General features: G+C 40.6%; 2 protein-coding genes across 2 annotated transcripts; both read right to left on the bottom strand.

Annotated features, from left to right (window-relative positions):
- Positions 1-378: 378 nt before the first annotated feature.
- LOC137937271 (uncharacterized) lies at positions 379-2244 on the bottom strand. The gene has a single exon (XM_068782356.1). The coding sequence runs from the start codon at positions 2242-2244 to the stop codon at positions 379-381; it is 1866 nt and encodes a 621-aa protein (XP_068638457.1).
- Positions 2245-13208: 10964 nt separating this feature from the next.
- Positions 13209-14358, bottom strand: LOC137937270 (SWI/SNF complex subunit SWI3C-like). The gene is made up of 3 exons (XM_068782355.1): positions 13827-14358; positions 13450-13733; positions 13209-13406 (listed from the first exon to the last, which is right to left on the bottom strand). The coding sequence occupies exons 1-3, from the start codon at positions 14356-14358 to the stop codon at positions 13209-13211; spliced, it is 1014 nt and encodes a 337-aa protein (XP_068638456.1).
- Positions 14359-23188: the final 8830 nt, after the last annotated feature.

The raw sequence follows: 23188 nt of genomic DNA, 5'->3' as shown, positions 1-23188 counted from the left end.
TTTTCAAATCGAGCTGATGTGCTCATAATAGTTCAAACACAATCCATAAATGTGCTAAATGCTCTTCTCTGGACTTGCTATATATGAGTATATCATAAAAAAAAATGAGTATGAATTTCTAAAGATAAGAGCTAAATACCTCGTTCATCAGTGCTTGAAAAGTTCAAGGTGCATTGGATGACCCGAACAACATGACCACAAACTCAAAATGGTCGTGATGTGTGTGGAATGTTGTCTTCTCAATGTCAGAGGGGTGCATGCGGAGCTGATGATATCACGAACGTAAGTCCAATTTCTTAAAGACCCATGACCCATGTAACTCATCTAGGAGCTCCTCCACTACTGGAATTGGGAACTTATCCTTCACTGTCTGCGCTTTTAATTCCTGATAATCAATAAGAATCGCCACGTGCCATCATGTTTCTTCATAATCAAAACAGGTGAAGAGAACAAAGAACTGTTGCTGCGAATAAGGCCCTGTTGTAACATTGCTTGGCACTGTCTCTCGATCTCGTCTTTCTGTAGATGTCGATACCGGTATGGTCGAATGACCACCACATCAGACCCTGGTTTCAAATAGATTCGGTGATCACATTGTCTCAAGGGAGGGAGCCCTGAAGGCTCATGGAAGAGGTCGGAGAACTCGTCAATAAGATTATCATCAAGAGTGTTGTTCGAAGTGTCCTCGGCAGTCATAGAATGAAGATAATGCGGTTTGTCCACTAGACTCCCCTGTAGGAGCACTTGGCTACCGTGTAAGACAAAACTCATTGTTAAAGTAGAGAAGCCCCACAGAATGGGTCCCAATGTTTGTAACCATTTAACGCCCAATACCATATCAAAACCGGCCAGAGGAATGACAAAAAATTCAGCATGAAATAAAGTAGTGCCAATGGAAAAATTTACCGCCTTGTTGATCCTGTAGCTAGGAACTTTCTCCCCGTTGGCCACTGAGACTGTGGCTGTTGGATGTGGAAGGATCTGTAACTGCAGGTGCTGAGCCGTAGTTAAGCTAACAAAATTGTGGGTAATCTCTGAATCCACTAGTCCCACAAGTTCCCGATCGAGGACCTGAGCTCTGATTTGCATAGTTTTGGGTGATTTCTGCCTAGTAATGGCATGCAAGGATATTTTCGGTGGTTCCTCCTCTATCATCTCCTCCGTATCATCTAGATTATCTGCTTCATCCACTTCATGCCAAAACAACCTTTTGCACTGATGACCTGCCCGATACTGTTCATCACAGTTGTAACATAGATTCTTGGACCGTCGTTCCACCATCTCAGAACTTGTCAATTTTTTTATATACTGAGGTGGAGGATTATTAGATCTCGTATCACCTGTCATAGTATTAGCCGGGGTGTTTCTCGGAGGAGGTAATACTGACTGAAATGCCTGAGGAGGAGTATTTCGCCATCCCTGCAAAGTGGAGGAAGTGCTCTGTTCCCCTTGCCATGTTGGTCTTCTGTGTTGGACCTCCTGGCGAAGTTCCAATGCCCGAGCTAGATTCATTGATCTGGCTAAGTCGACAGGTGCATGTAGCTCCACCTCTAGCCGTAAGGACTCATTAAGGTCTATTGTAAATAAATTTACCTGCTGGTCCACCCGAACCATCCGGCCCGATCTTGCTAATTTTTCCTGGAACTGTTTTTGATATAGCTCCACTGAACCAGTTTGGTGCAACAACACCAAATCCCCCAAATGGTTGCTATGAGCCGGAGGACCAAAATGCAGAGTGTATAATTCCTTAAGCTTTGCCCAATCTACCAATAATCTATCCAACTCAATTTGATTATACCAAAGTTGTGCTTCCCCTAGTAAGTGGAAAGCGGCCAACCCTAATATATCATTAGCTGTTGTTCTTTGATGGCTAAATTTTTTTTCACACCTACGCAACCAAATCAAAGGATCTTCTAACCCATTAAAAGTAGGGAAATAAAGTTTATTATACCTGGGTATGGTGCCTCCTCCCTGGTTGAAGTGTCCTTGCTGGCCAGGAAAGCTAGTGCACCCAGTAAACTGATCTCCCCTTCTGTTATGTGAGTTGTCCTCTCCTCTTTGTTCTGGCATTGTGTTCCTTCTAGTCGTTATACCAGTTGTTATATTGTCGATCCTCCCATTCAGCCTCTCAATTTTGAGATTTATTCTAGGAAACATCTCCATGATTTGAGCAAATTTTCTATCATTCTCTGTTTGACCTATGAGCATCAATTCCCTTAATTCACTATTGCTGATCTCAGCCATGTTACCCTACTCTAATACAAAGTTGTTATGGTCCCTAGCCATGGATATAGTAACTCGGCGAGGTAATTGTGAATCGATCACGTTATGAGGGTTCTTGACCAAGATAATAAATCAAAAACTCCCTTTGATCTTACTGTTATCGTGATGCTTGAAAAGGAGTTTCCTTTTCTTAGTCCTCTACGTAATTAGAAGACTAATGGTGTTGTTCTTGACCAAAAAGAATGAAACCCCCTTTTAGACTCACGTCAAGGGTGTAGGGTTTCTCTTGAATATTGCTATTGCTCACGTATGAAAAGGGGTATCATCCTCTAACCCTTCTTCACTCGGAAAAGAGGTTAAAGTTGTCTCTTTGATATGTTGTTCGAGTCTACAACCCAAGCACCTCCTCTCCCTTGTTTGGATTGAAGGCAAAACCCTTCTTTCTTGATGCTATTCCGTGGAAGAAGCTAAAACCCTCCTTAAACTCAGAAAGGAGTAATTAAAAACCCCTTCCTCCCTTTGATCTTGAATGATCTTAATACAAATAGAATTCAAGATGAAAAGAATGAAAGATCAAATCAAGAACATACCTTGGAGCTCGTCAAGGAGAGATCCCAACCCAAGAGCTCGTCAAGGAGAAATCCCAATCCTGTTTAACCTAATTCTAGACTTGCCTATTTTCAATTTCCTTACCCTTTAAATAGGGTTTTGACGTCATAAGTGTTTTAGGGCTTAAAAAACCAATTCTGCCCCTACGTCCTTGCTCATTACATAATTAACGAAAAATTAAACTGAAATCAATATAAATTATGAAAGTTAAACTAGTGAACTCAATGAGTGATTGCCTCCTCCTTTGTGTGACTCGATATGCTATTAAGTCCATAACACTCAGGGGTGTGCATTCTCCTCAAAGAACCTAGGGTTTTCAAGCTTCCCTTTGGCTTGATTTTTGTCTTTCTCTTCTTCCTCCCTACGAATCCATGTGTCAGATTTGGGACCATAACAACTGGTATCAGAGCGGGAACACAATGAGTGATTCTATGTCCCAAGAAAAATGGATTGCCATGCGCGATAAATTGGAAGAAATGCGCACATGGTGTAGAGCATTTGACGAAAGATGGCGTGCATCTTCCATTAAATTTTTTGCAATAGAGAAATCCGTTGTCACGGAAATGGTCATACGACCTCAACTCATTTCTACAATAGAGAAACTCGTTGCCGCAGTCACTCGAGACGTTGTCTCGGATGGGCAGGAGACGTAAGAAATCCGAGAGCCCTCTATCTCTCCAGCGGCGGGGACACAAATCCGAAATCGGACCCAGAACTTCCGAAATCATACGGCGGAGACCCAGATTTTTGAAAATCGGAGGGGTATTTCACAACCCCCTTCTCACGGGAAGCCATAAATCTTCCACAGGTGATGCAAACAAATCTGAGACACCTCCCTCTCAAAAAATACCAAGCAGAGAAGCCCCAAAGGGGTGTTGTTCGCCGTCGAAAAAAAACCCAGCGGGCAACCAACTGCAATGCATATCCACCGAGGTCCGTCATTCCAGCAGCCATCATGGTGAGGAGAAAAAAGGGAGAAAGGGGAACCAGAACACCTTTCAGACCATGAGATGGAAAATCCCCAAGTGGAGAAGACAAGACATCCTCCTGTTCGCCATTGGAGAAAGAGGAGGCTCCATCGGCTCCATCGGACAAAATTCCGGGGGGATTTGACTTTCGGACACCAATCTCACTCTCAATCTACATCTCGGCAGAATTGAGGGAACCCAATTTCCAATTTTTTTGGGGTAAGTATCGGTAACCTCAAATTTGCAATTAATCTTTCGAAAAGATAGGAAAATTCGCACAGTTGTTTGATGAAGTGTCTACAATACGAGATAATTTTTTTTGGGAATTCCGTGAATGCTAAAAAAATATTTTGGGGGGATTTGTTTTTCTGTTGATGCGCATAGTATCTGTGCGTATTTTTGTTGTCAAATTGAAAATGTAGGGCTTAATGTTTTGGGTTCCATATTTGCTACTCGGGCACTGTTCGTGGAAATGTTTCAATTCAGTGGGAGTTCAGAATATGTGATGGGAGCCAACGTGGTAAGAAATGGAGATAAAAGTTTTTTGGGTGTAGTGAAGATGCTTGGTTGGTTGTATAATGATGCTATTAATTTTGTTTGCAAGAAAGGTTGTCATTATGCAGCTTCTGATGTTTACTTTGTAATAAGGAGAAGAGGCATACTTGTGCTTGGTGGGTTTTCTGTCATAGGTGCCATGGAAGTTGCACTTGCATTTTTTTATCGTGGAATTGAAAGTGGTGCTGCCAAAAGAGCTGCATCAACAACAGGAATTTCTGTTATTAATGTTGGGGATGGTCCAGGCCAGCACCCTACACAGGCTCTGTTGGATGTGTATACGATCAGAAGAGAGATAGGCAAATTGGATTAGTTTTGTTTGCAAGAAAGGTTGTCATTATGCAGCTTTTGATGTTTACTTTTTACTGAGGAGAAGAGGCATACTTGTGCTTGGTGGGTTTTCTGTCATAGGTGCCATGGAAGTTGCACTTGCATTTTTTTATCGTGGAATTGAAAGTGGTGCTGCCAGAAGAGCTGCATCAACAGCAGGAATTCCTGTTATTAATGTTGGGGATGGTCCAGGCCAACACCCTATACAGGCTCTATTGGATGTGTATATGATCGGAAGAGCGATAGGAAAATTGGATGGCATTAGTGTTGCCTTAGTGGGAGATCTAGCAAATGGCAGGCTTGTTCGCTCATTAGCTTATCTAGTCGGGAAGTACCAATATGTGAAATTCTACTTTGTGGCTCCTGATGTAGTGAAGATGAAGGATGATATCAAGGAATATCTGACATCTATGGGATAGAGTGGGAAGAAAGCACAGATCTGATGAAGTGGCGGCTAAATGCGATGAAGTTCATAATGTTTTCTATTTGGGAGTGGCTCATGGGTTCTTCCATCAACAACAGTGCTGATGTGTCAAGGACCCATTGCTGGTAGACAGCCAAGGACACAGGCTGCTGTAGTGCCAAAAATTATTGCTGCTAGCCAACCAGCAACCAGTGCTGAAAACGGTGGCAGTGCAAAAAACTTGCTGCTAGACAGCCAAAAACCACTGCTGAAAACAGTGATTTTTTTGCTTAGAAGTTGGGTTTTTTTAGAAATGGTGGAGAATATAATGTGGAGAATGATTTTTCATACTGTGGATAGAACACAAATCAATATCTGGACAGTCTCATGGACAACAATGTTGTTGGGCTCTACTCAAAAGTTTTCAGAGGCTTATTCATTGTCTTCAACAAAGGGAGCTGATGGACAGTTGAAGCAATCCTTGATGTCCTTTTGACAGCAATAGCGATGCCATACATGGCAAGGACTGCCAATTTCCATGCTGCTGCTACAGAAATTCCCCAGAGTGCACTACTTGCTCTTGGTGACTCCTTTCAGCAGAATTCCCGCAATGTTGCTGCTGCCAACACAGGTATCCACCATATTGGTCTACGGCTGCAACAAAGACTTCAATAACGGAAGTATGTTGTTGTTTGTAGGAACTTCATCAGTAAGGGATGCATAGATAAAGCGGCTGGTTTTGCAACTCAGGGGTTATGCACAACTTCACTACAACTGTTTGGTTCAATGGAAACTCATGTCGTTGGACTAGATGAGGTTACTTATCTACGTCTGTTCAGTGCTTACACTCATGGTACTTTAGTCAAGAATGCTGAGAACTTTACTGAACATGAATTGGGTCCAAAGACTGATGTTACCGAGGACATGCTGTATTTTGCCAATGAGGCAACAGTTGGGGCAGTTCACACAAGGGTTGTTCATATCAAAGCAGAAGGTGCTAGTTTAGAGCAGGTGATAGTTCAACTTGTTGTTCGGAAGCTTATCCGTATTGGGGTATGCTACAGCAAGTGATGTTGGCAGTATTGGCAAAAAAAAAAAAAATTGCTTCTCTGGTTGGATGCTCCAATTTTGTAGTCCAGAAGGCTGACACAGATACCGTGGTTGATACTTGAGAACAGGTGGAGATGTCGGCACGGGCAAGCAGACCCTACCTTCGAGCTTGAGGACAAGCTCTTTCTCAGTGGGGGGTGTAATGTTATGCACGCAATAAGATTATTATTTTAATTATTTTTCTTTAACTTACCTTATTTTATTTCAGTTAAAGAATTAATAGGCCATAGGGGCATTTTTGGAATATTTTATTTATAGGGGTATTTTTATAATATTTTATCTTAAACCTTGTAAGGGTGAACCCTATTTAAGGGGTAAGAGTAATGAGAAAGACAAGCATTGCATTAGCGTAAACAAGGGTTTTGACTTCTCCTTAACGAGCTTAGGAGTGTGCGTTCTCCTCAAAGAACCTAGGGTTTTCAAGCTTCCCTTTGGCTTGATTTTTGTCTTTCTCTTCTTCCTCCCTACTAATCCATGTGTCAGATCTGGGACCATAATTGTACAATATCCTGAAGTGGATTTTATATCATCCGGTGATCTACCCCAATCTGCATCAGCAAAGCTTTTAATTTTGAAATGGACATGATACTTATATAAGAGCCCTTGTCTTGGTGCCTTTTTTATGTACCTAATAATTCTTTACAATGCCTGCCAATGAGACATCTGAGGTTTATGCATATATTGTCTGACCATACTAATAGCAAAGGAAGATTTTGGTCTAGTCATAGTGAGATAGATAAGTTTGCCAACTAGCCTCTGCTACTTGCCAATATCAACTTCTTCTCCCGAGCTAGCACATAGTTTTGTCTTTGTCTCCACGGGGGTGTCAGCGGGATGACATCCCATCATTCCCATTTCTTCAAGCAAGTCAAAGACATATTTTCGATAGGATAATATAATACCATCCTTGGATTGAAGAACCTCAATACCAAGAAAATACTTCAGAAGTTCCAAATATTTCATCTTGAACTCATTGCATATCCTAATTTTAACTTGACATATGCTATCGAAGTCACTACCCATGAGAATAATATCGTTCATATATATAGCTAGTAGTACAACTCCTTTGTCAGTATACTCGACAAATACATAATGGTCCACAGAGCACCTTGTGAACCCAAATTGAATCATTGCTTGACTAAACTTGTCAAACCAGACTCATGGAGATTGTTTCATACCATAAAATGATTTTGTAGGATGGCACACCAACTCGCTTTCAACCACATATCCAGGTGATTGGTGCATATAAATTTTCTCTTTAATATCACCATTGAGGAAGGAAGACATTTTATATATATAGCTGAAAGACAAACCATTGAGAATTAGTAGCTAGAGATAATAAGAGATGAACCAAGTTGAGCTTGGCAACAGGGAAAAACGTTTCTTCTTAATCAATCCCATAACACTAGATATAGCCTTGAGCCACAAGTCGGGCTTTAAGGTGAGGCACCGTGCCATCCAGATTTTGTTTAACAGTGAAGACCCATTTCCAGCCTAATGGCTATTTACTAGTTGGTAACGAAACAAGGCACCATGTTTGATTCTCGTAAAGAGCTATCATTTCCTCATCCATGGCTGCCTTCCATCCTGGATTTTGAAGGGTATTCTGATAAGAGTGAGGAATAGAAATAGAAGAAACAGAGGCAAGAAACTTGTAACAAGATGGGAGATAACCGATGGATATATATAAATTGAGCAATGGAGGTGAGAGGTAGAAGGTTAGGTGCAAGCCTGAGGTTCTTTTTGAAGGGAAATAGGCCAGTTATCAAATGAAGGACCAAATATAGGAGGTGGAGAAAGAGAGCTGACCTCAGAAGAATCTGGAGACTCCATAGGTATAGTGTCGGCCAAGTGCATTAGGGGGCATGTCAAGATGGCCATGCAGTGCAAAGTCATCAATGGGTAGAATAGGTTTTTGGAAATCATTGCCTGTAGAAAAACCAGGTGGGGTACTGGTGGAGGGATAAAAAGGTTGGTCCTCAAAGAATGTGACTCACTAGAGATGAACAATTTTCAAAGAAGTGGATTATAACAGACATAGCTTTTTTTGAGTCCGAGAGTTCCCCAAAAAAATACATTTAATTACCTTGGGATCCAATTTAGTATTATGTGGGGAAGTGTTAAGTAAAAAATACGTACATCCAAAAACTCTCAAAGAGAGAGAAAATAGCTTATCACCAAGAAAAAGGGAAGAATATGGTTTCATGTTACCTGGCACAGAAGAGGAGAACCTGATAATAATGTAACGGCAGTGAGGATGGCATGAGGCCAATAGAAGTGAGGTGCATGCATATGATGAAGTAGGTCTCGGGCAACTTCAAGAAGGTGTCTATTTTTTATTTTAGCAATACCATTTTGTAAGTGAGTTACGTCTTTTTCTTGACAAAAAGATTGGAAGTCTATAGATAGATATTTCTTGGCATTATTAGAACGAATAATCTTTAGGGCAGTATTGAATTGAGTAGACACCACGGCATAAAAAGACTTAAAAAGAGGTAAGACATTCGATCTCTCTTTTAAGAGGAACAACCGTATTGCTCAAGAGAAGAGAAGTCAAACACAAACGTAACAAAGTACTTTGACCTGGAAACATTGGAAATATTCATAGGGCCCCATATATCAGTGTGAACTAACAAAAATGGGGCAACACTTTTGGTTTCACTGCGAGGAAAATAAGTACTCCGCTGGTGTTTACTCATTCGACAATCCTCGCAATTGAGAGTTGAAATAGACTTTAAGGCAGGAATAATCCGTTTGACAGGCTGAAGAGATGGATGTCCTAACCTATTGTGGTATTGAAAAGTTTTATGATGAGCACTGGTGAACTGTTAATGCTGGTGAATCAAGATAGTATAAACACCCTTTTTCACGGCCTCCACCAATAACCTGCTTTGTTGTCAGGATCTTGAAGTCACAAGAAGTAGGAGAAAAAGATATGGAACAATTAAACCTTTTGGTAAGTTGACTAACAAATAAGAGGTTTAAGGAAAACTCAGGTACAAACAATACATCTTGTAAATGAAGAGTAGGTGTATCAAATGTGGACCCTACTCCATGTACCTTGGTTTGGGATCCATCAACTATAGAGACAAACTTCTTAGGTAAACAAGGAGATATAGAATCCAGGAAAGTGCCGTCACCTGTTAAGTGCTGAGAAGCCCCAAAATCAATGATCTAGGATGGAGAAGTACTTGAGACCATACCTTGTATAGTAGTGGCAGCAGCAGGAGAATTCTTGTTGGTGGTGGCTTGTCTATTTATCAGACGCTTTATCGTTTGAAATAGTTCAAATTCTTCGGCAGAAATAAGCTTCATCGTAATTCAAGCTAAAATATCTTAGGATACCAATCAAGCCTGAGTCACGAAGTTGAGTAATGGAGTCAAGAGACCGAGTCATTGAGTTGACTCGTGAGTCCAAATTTAGGCTTTGGTCCGAGTTGATCGGGCCTGAGGTAGACCCGAGTTGGGCCAAGTAAACTCAGCCCAAGTTGTGCCTTCTTGGTGCAACTGTAGCAAAGAGATACTCGGATAGCAGTATAGGAAGTGGTCTAACATGCCAGATTAAGGTTCTAGTCTGAGTTGATCGGGCCTGAGGCAGGCTCGAGTAGGGCCCAATTAACTCAGCCCGAGTTGTGCCTTTTGGTGCAACGGCAACATAAGAGAAGAATCCCGTAGCACAACAACTTGCAAAATAAAATTAATCCTGTAGTAGAGTATATCAAGTGAGAGTAAAATCAGCAGAAGAAGATTAATAAAATAATTGTTGATTCGTAGTAGAGTATACCAAGATCAATCAGCTGAATGATAAGATACCATAGATAAAATCTTGTTGCCGAAGAAGTTTAATTAAATAGTTGTTGATACATAGTGTACACAAAGATTAATGAAACAACTGCCGATGATTCGGTATCAGTCAGCAAAATGATTACATACCATAGATAAGAGTGAAATCAGCAGAATGATAATGCTTGTGCTCGTGGAGGCTTTCTGCTATCGACGATTCTGTATCAATCCAGCAATCTGTGCTGGCTTTGGGATGGAGATGAGCCAATGAAGAAATCCTTCAGAGGAAACACCAGTTCGAATTGGGCATTGTTGAAGGTTGGATTCAACAACTTCAGAGTGATGGGGTTGGCAGAACAACTGTTGGAAGTGATCAACTGGAATGCAATGGCGGGGTAGAGATTCATTCAGTAAGACGATCTGATACCAAAAAAAAAAAAAAAATGATGGTCGATGCTGCTGCGAGAGAAGCTTCTTCTCCATAGATAATCGCTACCTTTTTATCAACACCTGTGTTGCTATGGGAGCAGCTTCACAAAGCAGAAAGAAGAAGCTAGAGGAGGGCAAGGACTTGCCGCCGGACAAACCTTTGTCGGGGGACTGCTGTGTGGCAGAACGACCTCGACAGTGCAGTCATCTTTTAATGAAATCCATGATGCTTATCAATCATATTGACTAAACCTTCATGGCATGTCGAGTTTTAGAGCACCAAACTTGACTCTTGCCTGCCTAAGAATCAGAAGAGGATGAGTCAGTCCGGTGAAAGAGAAACACTTCCTAGAATGGTTCCTTATCAAAGAGTCACTATTACTAGCTCCATGATCCATAGGCAGAGATCCAGTCCTCAGACCACTCTCACAATTATTCAAATCCAGGTTACCACAATTACATGTGCCCATGGACACATCTTTCTTCTTCCTCCTATTATTTTAGATTTCAGGATTCCATAATGCTAAAGTCTTGATCGTAGAGCGTAGAAGAGAAGAGAGAAAAAGAGGATGAGAAGGAACGAGGTGAGAGGAACGAAAAGAGAGAGAGAGAGAGAGAGAGAGAGAGAGAGAGAGAGAGAGAGAGAGAGAGAGAGAGAGAGAGAGAGAGGAGGAGGAAAGGAAACCCTGCCCCTTAACCTTTATTTAAAAAGATACATAAATTATAAGTCTGCCCTTCACCTAAGAATATTACAATAATGCCACTCAACCAAACTAGCCATTTTTTGCGCAAAAGTCAGTGTTTACATTGATCGATCATTGTAAGGTGACTGACCAATCAATCGAGTGTATTGACTATTTTCTCTCATAATATGTCTTATTGATTGATCAATTGACTTAGGTTGATCGATCATGCTTTATAATTTTGGCATGTACACTTTTTTATAATAGATCATTGGCAGATGTTAATCGGTCATTCAAATGTCATCTCAACTAATTTACTTTGAAAGTATCGGAATGAATGATCCTAAGTGCTTCTAACATGTCTGAAATGTGTATATGATGATTTTAAAACATATTTGAATGCATGTTATGTCCTAAAGCTCAAAGCTTGCATTGTATCTCAAATTTGAATGAGTTGGATAGCACTCTTTTGCATAGACTAATTTTTAACATATCTCAGTAAATCCTAAACTCTATTGTTCAATTTGTCTTCATCTTTCAAGGGTGTTTCTTCATGATTTTATGACTTTCCATGATGCTTGAGGTATTTGAGAAGCTTGATTTGTTTTTATTCTTTAGACCTTGAAATGCATGTCTCTTGAAAAAAAGGTATCTAAAATACTAGCTTTTCAATTGTCAGCTCTGTTAAGTTTTGTTATCATCAAAATCAAGAAGGGAGTCGAGATAAAGTCAACACATGTCACTCCCTTCATTGATTTCTTCTTACCATTTCTAAACTATCTCTTTCATGAGCTCTCTCTTTGTTTGTTGTCTAAGTTGTTGTTATTGTTATCTTCTTTTATTTTTAAATCTTCATTGTGTCAACCTCCATTTTTTTGCCTCTTCTTATTTTCTTTTTTATCTTCTCCTTTTCCTTGTCATTTTCTTATTCATTTTTTGATCCCTACTTCTTTTACCCATCACTTGCTCATTGGACTCTTTTTGGCCTCATCTTCATGTCCTTAGTAAACTTGATGTCATCTAACTTCTTTACTTCTTGATCCTCTCAAATGTTAAACTTAATTCTTCTATTTTCTCACACTACATTCTCTTGGACTCCTTAGTTGCTTTTTTCCTCTTCTTTTCCCTAAAACTCTATAAATTCTAGTTGTGCCTAGAACAGTGAGGCCATTGGCATGTCTCCATTAGGTTCTATCCTTGAGTATTATAGTGTTATGATCCTAGTTTAAGTATTTGGTTTTCTGCTACCTATCAAGCCGATCTTTCAGGTAGTATTGGCTAGGTACTTAACATTTGGTATCAGAGCCACCACTTACGTTGCGAGTTCGAGTCCCGGAGGGGGCGACCTAACGGAAGGGGTGACCTAGTGGTGTCGCTAGAGTGGGCCATTGCTAGAGCGAGCCATCACTAGAGTGGGCCGCCATGGACGTCGGCTTGTAACGGAGGAGGTTGTTGAACATCGGCTCGTAAGAGCTTGAGGGCAAGCTCTTTCTCTAAGGGGTGTGTGATGTTATGATCCTAGGTTAAGTACTTGGCTTTCTACTACCTATCAGGCTAGTCTTTTGGGTAGTATTGGCTAGGTACTTAACATTTTTTACGTCCCAGATCTGACACAACAATTCGTAGGGAGGAAGAGAGAGAAGAAGAAACTCAAGCCAAAGGGAAGCTTGAAAACCCTAGGTTCCTTGAGGAGAACACACACCCCTGAGCTTGTTGAGGAGAACTCAAAACACTTGTTTAACCTATATCAATACTTGCCCTGCTCATTACTTTTACCCCTTAAATAGGGTTCACCCTTACAAGGTTCAAAATAAAATATTACAAAAATGCCCTTATGGCCTATTAATTCTTTAACTGAAATAAAATAAAGTAAAGAACAACAATTAATTAGACTCTAAATAACTTACCAATGTTATTGCGTGCATAATATTACACCCCCCCCCCTTGGAGAAAGTGCTTGTCCTTAAGCTCGAAGGTAGGGTCTGCTTGCGGACGTCTCCACCTGTTACCAAGTAGCATCTGTAGTAACTGTGTCAACAATCTAGATGAAAAAACTAGAGCATTCCACCAGAGAAGCAAAAAAAAAAAAAAAATTGTTTTTCGACACTGCCTGCATCACTCGCTGTAGCACACCTTAATACGGATAAGCAAGCAAACAACAAGTTGAACCATCATTTGCTCCAAACTGGCAACTTCTGCTTCGACATTAACAACCCTTGTGTGATCTATCCCAATGGTTGCCTCATGGGCAAAATGTAGCATGTCCTCGGTAACCGCAATAACCGGATTGAGCTGATTCCTAATTACGGCTGGCTACCCAAGTTCATCCAATGGTCCTTCACATATCTGAGTATACATGTGCACAAGTAGCAGCAACTCGGGGTCCCACAGCAGATGCCAAAAATGCTACCAAAGCCATGACTGGATTCCATGAGCTTTCAAACGGGATTTTGTTTCCATGATCAAAGACTTTTGAACAAGTCCCTTGAATATGGTAGTTACCATTTGACAATGGATTTTTGGAATCACTCGAGGCATTAGATGAGATAGGAAGTTCAATGTTTTCCAATAAACCATCTTCCATGGGCAAACGAATGAAGTGCAGAATGCATTGTGCTTTTGTTTGTGTGCCAACAAAATCTGCAATTTCATTCTAGTTGTCATTATAATTCGCCAATGCTTCAAGAAGCAATAGCGTTTCCTAATCAGTCTAGTTGTCCCCCTCAAGCTCACTGTAAACCCTCATGCTATCCACCCTAATGAAATATATGCTTGCATGACCAGCTACAGACTTCCCATCATGAAAGCACTCAAAGCAAAGTGTTATATCCACCACCTTATGTGAGTGACAAAAGGAATGTAGCAATGCTTTTGAACAAAAATAGCAATGGTTCTTAGACAATCTCTCCTGAATCCTTCCATCTAAGTCATAAGCTCCAACATCCACACTCACTGAGGACACATAATATACATCTTCCAACCAATATATGTTTTTTGGCTTATCAAAATGGATCAAACTATCAATGGATTTCAATGCTACAGAAGAAACTTGAAGGTCCCCATTTGCCTCTTCTTGGATAACTGGACCCACAACCTTGAATTGAGGTTGTAAAGGTGCAGCCATATAGTTGATAATTCCCCAATGGTCCAAAAAACGAGCAATTCTGTTGATATCATGGACTTCAAAGCCCCTCACAAGGGCTTGGCAGACAACAAGCGAGATTCTTATACCAGGGTTCTCTAAGTACCTATTGCGTGTCTCCATGTATCGCTCTGGGTGTGATGTTTATGAGCATGAACTATGAAATTAAACATACCTATCCATCTATATAAGTCCAAATGTTCAATTTTTCTGTGCGCTACCATTGAGCTATTGTTAAGCACCTAGCCAATACTACCCAAAAGACCGGCCTGTTAGGAACGGAAGGCATAGGTACTTAACCTAGGACCATAACATCACACCCCACCTTCGCAAGCCGATGACCACGGCGGCGCAACGACACTGGCTCGATCACGATAATACCTAGACGCGACCTACCGGTATTTTAATCCAGCCTTTGTGCCCGCGCAACGACACTGGCCCGACCCAGGGCTTATCACAAGGACCTACTAGTATTTTAATCTGGCTTTTGCGTGTCCCGGGACTCGAACTTGCGACGTGGGAGCCCGCTCTGATACCAAATGTTAAACACCTAGCCAGTACTACCCAAAAGACCGACCTATTAGGAACGAAAGGAATAGGTACTTAACCTAGAACCATAACAACTATGGACCCATGTATGATTTAGAATTGCAATTGCAGCTAGGCGCTCTCTTGTTTTCTAGGCTTTTGCACCACTAGAAATTGATGGCCATGGATCGGACGCAAAATTAATATGCCCATGCAAAACAACAGCACTTAAACTCTGTCCAAACTCCGCCCGTAATTTATTTATTTTTTCCTTCAACAATCACAAAAATCATTCCCACAACATTACATTCAAATTACTGCCAAGAGAACATTCATTATTAAGAGTTTCCCTATCTACCAATAATTTCTCAAAATCAGTTTGTAATTGCTGTTGTGGTGCCCCGTTCTGCAATGCCACAACAGTAGCAAATTGAAAGTTCATCAGATTGTTTAATCTAACAATCTAACCATTATTTCCCACTTTGGCTACCCTCTCATTTCCAGAATTCATACCTAGTTGAAGAATTGACAAGAACGATGGCGGAACATCATACATGGGACCAACAAAATTAAGCACAACAATTTCAAATTGACAATGAACAGACGCATTGGTTCTGTTCTCATCAACAGAAAAATAAAACATCACCCATAGAATTTTTTTTACCATTCCCGGAATCCCCAAAAAATTCCCATCTTGCATTTCAGACCCAAAAATCAGAATGCTGTAAAGTTGGTTTTGTTTCTCTGCTTTACGGAACAGAAAACCCCCAACCCCAAAATTCAAGCAGCGTTGTTGCTACTCAGACCATTTGTGCCCCATCATCCCTATGGAAGAATCGTTTTGACAACAAATCGAGGGCGTTTCAAAAACATACCCCAAAATGCATTGAATTTGGTTTCCTGTTGGGCTGCCGAGAGAGAGATTGAGAGGGAGAGTCTTGAAGCCAAAACCCACCAGACCTTTTTCTGATGTAGTCTCCCCTTTTTCTGATGGCGAACAATAGCCACACGATGCTTTTCCACTCGGTGAAGCTTGGCGAAGTTAGGGAGACATTTTTCTGAGACAGAGGTATCTCGAAAAGTCTCTGGAATTTTTTTCCTCTTCTGTTCGGAGAGATGTTTTTCTTCCCGTGAGAAGGAATTTTTTGAGGTCGAACCCAAATCCACCATTACCATTGGGTTTTTGGCAGAATATCCGTCTGATTTTGGATTTCGAGGGGCTCGGGACTGTTTCACTGGGTTGCCCTCGAAGATTGTGAAATTTTCTAGCCCGTGGCCTTTCTTCCCTTCTGAGACAATGTCTGCTGCTTTGCGTTCTGTGAATTTTTCTTGCTCAGAGATTTTAGGTCGTATGACCTTCTTTTCTGTGGCAGCGATTTCTCCCTTGCAAAAATTTTAATGGAAGACTCACGCCATGCTGCTTCCATTGTTGAACACTTTGCCCATATTTCTTCCAATAGATCGTGCATGGCAATCCATTTTTCTTGGGACAAAGAATCACTCATTGTGTTCCAGCTCTGATACCAGTTGTTACGGTCCCGGTTCTAACACAACGATTCGTAGGGAGGAAGAGAGAAGAGAAAAAAATCAAGATGAAGGGAAACTGAAAAAAATCAAGATGAAGGGAAACTTGAAAACCCTAGGTTCCTAGAGGAGAACGCACACCCTGAACTCGTTGATAAAAAACCAAAGCCCTTGTTTAACCTAAATCAATACTTGCCTTTTTCTCAGTACTCTTACCCCTTAAATAAGGTTCACCCTTACAAGGTTCAAAATAAAATATTACCAAAATGACCATGTGGCCTATTAATTCTTTAACTGAAATAAAATAAAGTAAATAAAAATAATTAATTAGACTCTAAATAACTTAGCAATGTTATTGTGTGCATAACATATAACACATCAATGTAAAACTCAAAGTTCAACCTATGGCAAAAAAATTAATCTTCCTTGGTCATTAAAAACTTTGGATCTTTTATTGAGCATGAAATTTAATATTAAGTCTAAGTTAAGGTTGAAAAACCTTGTTGAATTTACCATATTAAGCATGAATTTAATATTAGGTCTAAGCTAAGGTTGAAAAACCTCCCTTGGAATCTCAATTGAGTGACTATGGTTTGGCAAACCTAGGAATGAAATAAGATATTAAGAAAAATCCTCATCATGAATTTAAAGTCTCAGAGGCATAGTCATTCGAATGACTATAAGTTATCGAAACAATCAAGTTGCATCTTTATCTCCTAAGAACGTTTTTAAGTGAAGGCATATACATGAATGTGAAAATAAAAATGTAATTACTACAAGTAGGAATAGTGATCACAAAGACACCCTAGCTACACAAAATTCCATTAAGAAGGGGTTAGTGCACTTTGGGTTCAAGTTCAAGTGAAAGTGAGAGTGAATGAACTAGTTCAAGTTCAAGCACTTGGTGGTGTTAGTGTGGACGAGTTCAAGTGCATTGGAAAATAGTTTCCAATGTTAGTAACCAAAATAAAAAATATGATGTAAACAAGAGAATGAGTAACTTTTTTATTATATACTTAAATAGAACATATACCTAAAAAATAATTAACCAAAACAAACAGGTTACTACACTAATAGTAATTTAATGTAAAATTAAAATATATTAGTATACTAATTAATTAAATAAGATGTTATATTAATAAGTGATTGCAGTTTATTGTAAATTAATAAAATAATTATGCGTGACAATTAACTGTGCACTAATTAATTATAAAAATAATTAAATAAAAATTAAAAAATATAAAAAATGAATATAATAGATATATTATTTTATTAATAACATAAGATACACAAGCTCAGCTTAGCTACACTCCTCCCCAAATTCTAGAAAACTTAATTTTCCTTTGTTTCCTCAACCAATTCTATTTGTTCATATTCCTCGAAATTTATTGTCTAATATTTGATTTTTAGGAGCCCAATAAAGAGCATTAGAAGGTAAATAGCCTGATATTGCAGGGTTGCATTTGCTTTATTGACCTAAGGAGTCAATTCTATCTCCAAGCCTTCTTATCTCTTCATGTTATCCTGACTTTCAAATCCATCAAATAATGTTACATCGATGTAGGTGACCAGTAGCTTCAATTGAGTCAACTGATTCACCATTTAACTACTTTTGTCTTCTAGGGACTAGTATGATTTTGAACTCTTCGTCTCACCTACCACTCAACAGCAATCATTTCACCCACCCAACTATACCAAAAACCAAAAAAAAAAAATACTATACTTGGAAGAATAGCTTCAATTTCACCTTCTGTTACACGTTGCTGAAAAAAACATTTGAATATTTGGTTGGCTTTATAAATTACATAACATGAGAAAAAAAAGGAAAATTTTGAAATACAAGATAAGCTTTTGTTCTTGCATCTCCTCCTACATTGAAGGGTTGAAAACATTAACTTAGAAACAAAATTTCAAGAGGAACTACATTCAAGATGCCCCAAATAGTGCATTGGATCCCCTGTGTCGTCGGCAACCAGAACATGTTACTCTTCGAGGTTGGAATAAAAGTCCAGATAAATGGAAATGTAACTGTTGCAACATTTTCAAAAACTGAAGTGAAGAGAGTACAAAAAATATTGTCGCTCCTCTATTTTATGGCAAAGAGAACAACCATTTATATGGTGAACAATAAAGCTCAACAATAGACAGAGAGAATTTGAAAGAACAAGAAATATAACTTTAACTTACTATAACTCGTAGTAAATGTGATTAGATAAAGTTTCACAAGAACACATTTATTCACCTTGCTCTCATCCTCAAGCATCCACAAAGTTCACTTTCTTCTCATATAAATTTTGTTAGGATCTTCCCGAGCCATGGATCGAGTCACCCTTCTTTCCTCTCTTCCCTCCATGGATGCTCTTGACGTTGGAAGGGAATTCTTGTTTCTGGAACGTGGAATGATGGAAATCAAAGAGAATGCAAGATCTTTGAAGGAAGCTCAACCTAGACCTCAGAGGGAGAATCCGACCTAGACCTTTGAGGGAGAATCTGACCTATTTAATCTAATTTTCTCAATACTTGATTTCTCTTTTCCTTGACGTCCCCCTAAATAGGGTTGAGGACGGAATTACAAAGGTGACCCATAGGTCAAGTGGTTCACGCCACATTACAACTGAACCAACCCAAAGTGAACCAAACCAAATGAAATTACATGAAAAGTAAATTAACATAATTTAATTCCTATGCCTCTGGATAACTCGTGATGCTATGGAGTCCATAACATCACTCCCCTCCTAGAGAAAGAGCTTGTCATCAAGCTCGAAGTATGGGTAGAGGGTGCAAAACGCAGCTAATGGCTCCCATGTCGTGTCACTGGGGTCAGCATCTGCCCATTGCACGAAGATCTCCCAATCACCCTGAATGCGGCGAGCCTGTAATATCTGTGTCGGTGTAGAAAGGACATGTCCCTCATGTAGTTGGGGCAGCGGTGTGTGCAGCAAAGGTGAATCACCTTGGAAGGCCTTCAGTTGTGAGACATGAAACACGTTGTGAATCCTGGCCACTGGCGGAAGCTGCAATTGGTAGGCCACTATACCAATGCGGTCCATAACCTGAAAGGGACCATAGTATTTTGGAGAGAGCTTGTCGCGTTTGGAGGCTGTCAGTGACAGCTGTCTGTAGTGTTGGAAATGCAACCAAACATAATCTCTGAGAGAAAAGAAGACTTTTCGGTGCTTCTTGTCATAATACATCTTCATAGAATGTTGTGCCTCTTGGAGATGAGTTCGCACCTCATTGATGAAGATGTCTCTTTCGGCTAATGCTTGGTCCAAAGTGGCGACTTTAGAGGCCCCTGGTTCATATGATAAAAGGTTGGGCGGTTCTCTACCATATACCACCTTGAATGGGGTTGTGCCGAGTGCGTTGTGGTAGGAGGTGTTGTAACAGAATTCAGCCCAGGCGAGCCATTTAACCCACCTCTTAGGTGAGTCCCCCACGAAACAACGAAGATACATTTCAATTGTTTTTTTCACAACCTCTGTCTGACCATTATTTTGTGGATGGTAGGCTGAAGAGAAGGCTAACATTGTGCCCTGCAGCTTGAAGAGTTCTTTCCAGAAGGTACTTGTAAAGATTGCATCCCTATCACTGGTAATCGAATTAGGCATCTCATGTAAGCAGACAATGTTATCCATAAAGAGCTGAGCGACCTGAGCTACAGTGTAAGGATGCGCTAGAGGGATGAAGTGCCCATACTTTGAGAAACGATCCACCACTACAAAGATAACGGATTTGCCCGACGAAGAGGGAAGTCTATCTATGAAGTCCGTAGAAATATCAGACCAGACCTATGACGGTAGCTGAAGTGGTTGGAGCAACCCAGCTGGACTTAATGTTGCAGCTTTGTTACGTTGACAAGTCTGACAAGCTGCCACATAATTGGCTATACTGCGCTTTATGCCCCTCCAATAAAATTCTCGACTGATCCGGAAATATGTTTTTTGTCGGCCCTCATGTGTACTGTCATGGAAGGAGGCTACAATGCTGTGAATCAGAGGGGATGTGTGGTGTAGAAAAATTCTACTTTTGTAGAGGACCAGATTGTCCTTAACCCTCCAAGTGTTTGTTGTTGTCCCCTGTTGGATGTCATGACATAAAGCTATAATTTCCGGGTACTGTTGTGCCTCTTCCCGTATAGAATCCAACAAGAGAGCTCTGGGCTAACTGATGGCATGTAATTGTGGCTCTGGAATGTCCTGGCGAGATATAACATCAGCCCCTACATTCAAACTCCCCAGTTTATACTCTACAGTAAAGTCAAACCCCATAAGTTTACTGAACCAATGTTGTTGTGGTGAGGTAGTGAGGCGCTACTCAAGCAGATACTTGAGGCTGCAATGATCAGTACGAATCAAAAATGAATGTCCCCAGAGATAAGGGCGCCAATGTTGTATAGCTTTCGCCAATCCGATCCATTCCCTTTCATAAGAAGGTAACTTGTGGTGGTGTTGTCCAAGTTGGTGGCTAAAATAAGCAATCGAGTGGCCCTGTTGGTGTAACACTGGACCAATACCGCCCCCTGAAGCATCACATTCCACTACAAAGGACTCATCAAAGTCGGGTAGCTTCAAAACTGGGGTGGATGATAAGGCCTCTTTCAATTGCTTAAAGGAATGAGCCACTGTCTCTGACCAGGTAAAGGCATTTTTCTTGAGGAGGTTGTTGAGCGGAGCTGCAATCTGGCCATAGCTACGAATAAATTTTTTATAATACCCAGCTAGGCCCAAAAATCCCCTTAAGGCTGTAATGGATGTAGGAGTAGACCAATTTGTGACCGCCTGTATCTTACTGTGGTCTACTTTCACCCCCACTGCTGAAATAACGTGGCCCAAGTATGCCACTTCTGACGCGCCCATAGAACATTTGGACCGATTTAAAACCAAATGATGTGAGCGGATAAGAGAAAATACCTGGTGAAGGTGTTGAAGATGCTCTTCCCAACTGTTGCTATAGACCAAAATATCGTCAAAAAATACCAATACGTATTTTCTCAAGAGAGAGGAAAATACCTCATTCATAAGGGCCTGGAAGGTGGAAGGCGCATTTGAGAGACCAAATGGCATTACGAGGAACTCGAAATGGCCTTGATGTGTACGGAGCATTGTTTTCTCCACATCTGATGGATGAACTTGGATTTGATGGTAGCCAGATTTCAAATCAAGTTTAGTAAAAATAGTAGCTCCATGTACCTAGCAACTCGTCCACCAATGGGATGGGAAATTTATCTTTAATAGTATGGGCATTGAGTTTTTGGTAATCCACACAAAACCTCCTTGACTTATCATGCTTGCAGACCAGTAATACCGGTGATGAAAAAGGAGACCTGTTGGGTTGAATAATACCCTGTGCTAGCATCTTCTAGCACTGTCTTTCAATCTCATCCTTTTGTAAGTGGGGGTAACGATACGAACGCACCACTACAGGCTCAGTTCCCGTTTTCAAACGGATACGGTGATCACAGTGCCTAATTGGTGGTAAAGCAGTAGGGTCCTGAAAGATATCTTCAAATTCTGTAACTAAGTGAGATAACTTACAGTTGGTCGTGGACTGGACCTGGAAAACCTGTAGTGCGCAGGGCACTGGTGTTTGTGTGCCGTGCAATATAATCTAACGTTGGTCCTCTGTAAAAGACATGGTCAGAACATGGAAATCCCATAGTATTGGCCCCAACAATTGTAGCCATTTAATTCCTAGTACCAAATCGAATCCTGACAGTGGAATCACCAGAAAATCAGTAATAAAGGCATGTCCCTCAATATCAAAGTGTGTGGTTGGAGATATGCCCACACTACTAATTTTAGCCCCATTGGCTATAGATACAGAAAGACCAGTTTGTTGCTGGACTACTAAACCAAGTTGTTCTGCCGCCGACTGACTGATGAAATTATGTTTACTGCTGAAGTCAACTAAAGCTAGTAATTGTAGATGAAGTAACTGGGTTTTAACCTGCATTGTGCTTGAACTGCGTAGACCAGTCATGACATGAAGGGAAATCTCTGGATCCTCTTGGTCTGTTTCCACAATCTCCTCCTCAGGTAGTATGTCGTCTCCATCCTCCCAGAGACATATACTGAATAATCGTTTGCAGTTGTGACCAATGACATATTGTTCATCACAGTTAAAATAGAGGCCCTTGGCCTTTCTCTGATCCATTTCCTGTCTGGAGAGTTTTTTGAAGTAAGGAGCAGGTGGAACTGAATTAGAGGTGTCTGGGCATGGGGCTGCACTGTCTCTAGAATGTGGAGGTCCATAGTAAGGGGTTGGCGTTGAGGCATTGTTCCTTCCTGGCCAAGCTGGTTTTCTGACCAGTGACTCCTTTAGAACACGCTGCTTGTGCTCAATTGACATGGCTAAATTCATAGCGTGGTCCAAATCTGTAGGACCATGTAATTCAACTTCCAGTGTCAGAGCTTCTGTCAAACCCGCAATAAAAATATGAATATACTGTGTGTGACTGACAAACTGGTTTGCTCGGGCTAACCTTTCCTGGAAGGTCTTTTGGTACACCTCTGGTGATCCAGTTTGTTTGTAATTGATTAATTCACCCAATGGATTGCTACTAGCTGGAGGACCAAATCTCATCATGCAAGACTGCCTAAAGGTTGCCCAATCCTGAACCAATTGGTCATTTTGGAATTGGTGGTACCATAGAAGTGGTTCATCGAGCATGTGGTAGGTTGCCAAATAAACTTTCTCATCCGCAGGTGTTTTTTTTATGGTAAAAGAACTGATCACACTTGGCTAACCAAATCAAAGGGTCCTTAGACCCATCATACATAGGAAAGTCAAGTTTTAAATACCTGGGAACAATATTTGGTCCTTGAACGGCAGGCCCCAGATGGGGATGGTGTTGACGCATTGGTGGTTGTGGGGAAGGTGGTGGGTGGAATTGATGGTG

The sequence above is a fragment of the Aristolochia californica genome, unplaced genomic scaffold (assembly GCF_029961685.1).
Source record: "Aristolochia californica isolate CCGP_79_NKW_82.1479 unplaced genomic scaffold, dmAriCali1.0.hap1 SCAF_7, whole genome shotgun sequence".
Lineage (NCBI taxonomy): Eukaryota > Viridiplantae > Streptophyta > Magnoliopsida > Piperales > Aristolochiaceae > Aristolochia > Aristolochia californica.
This window is presented reverse-complemented; position numbering and strand designations above follow the sequence as displayed.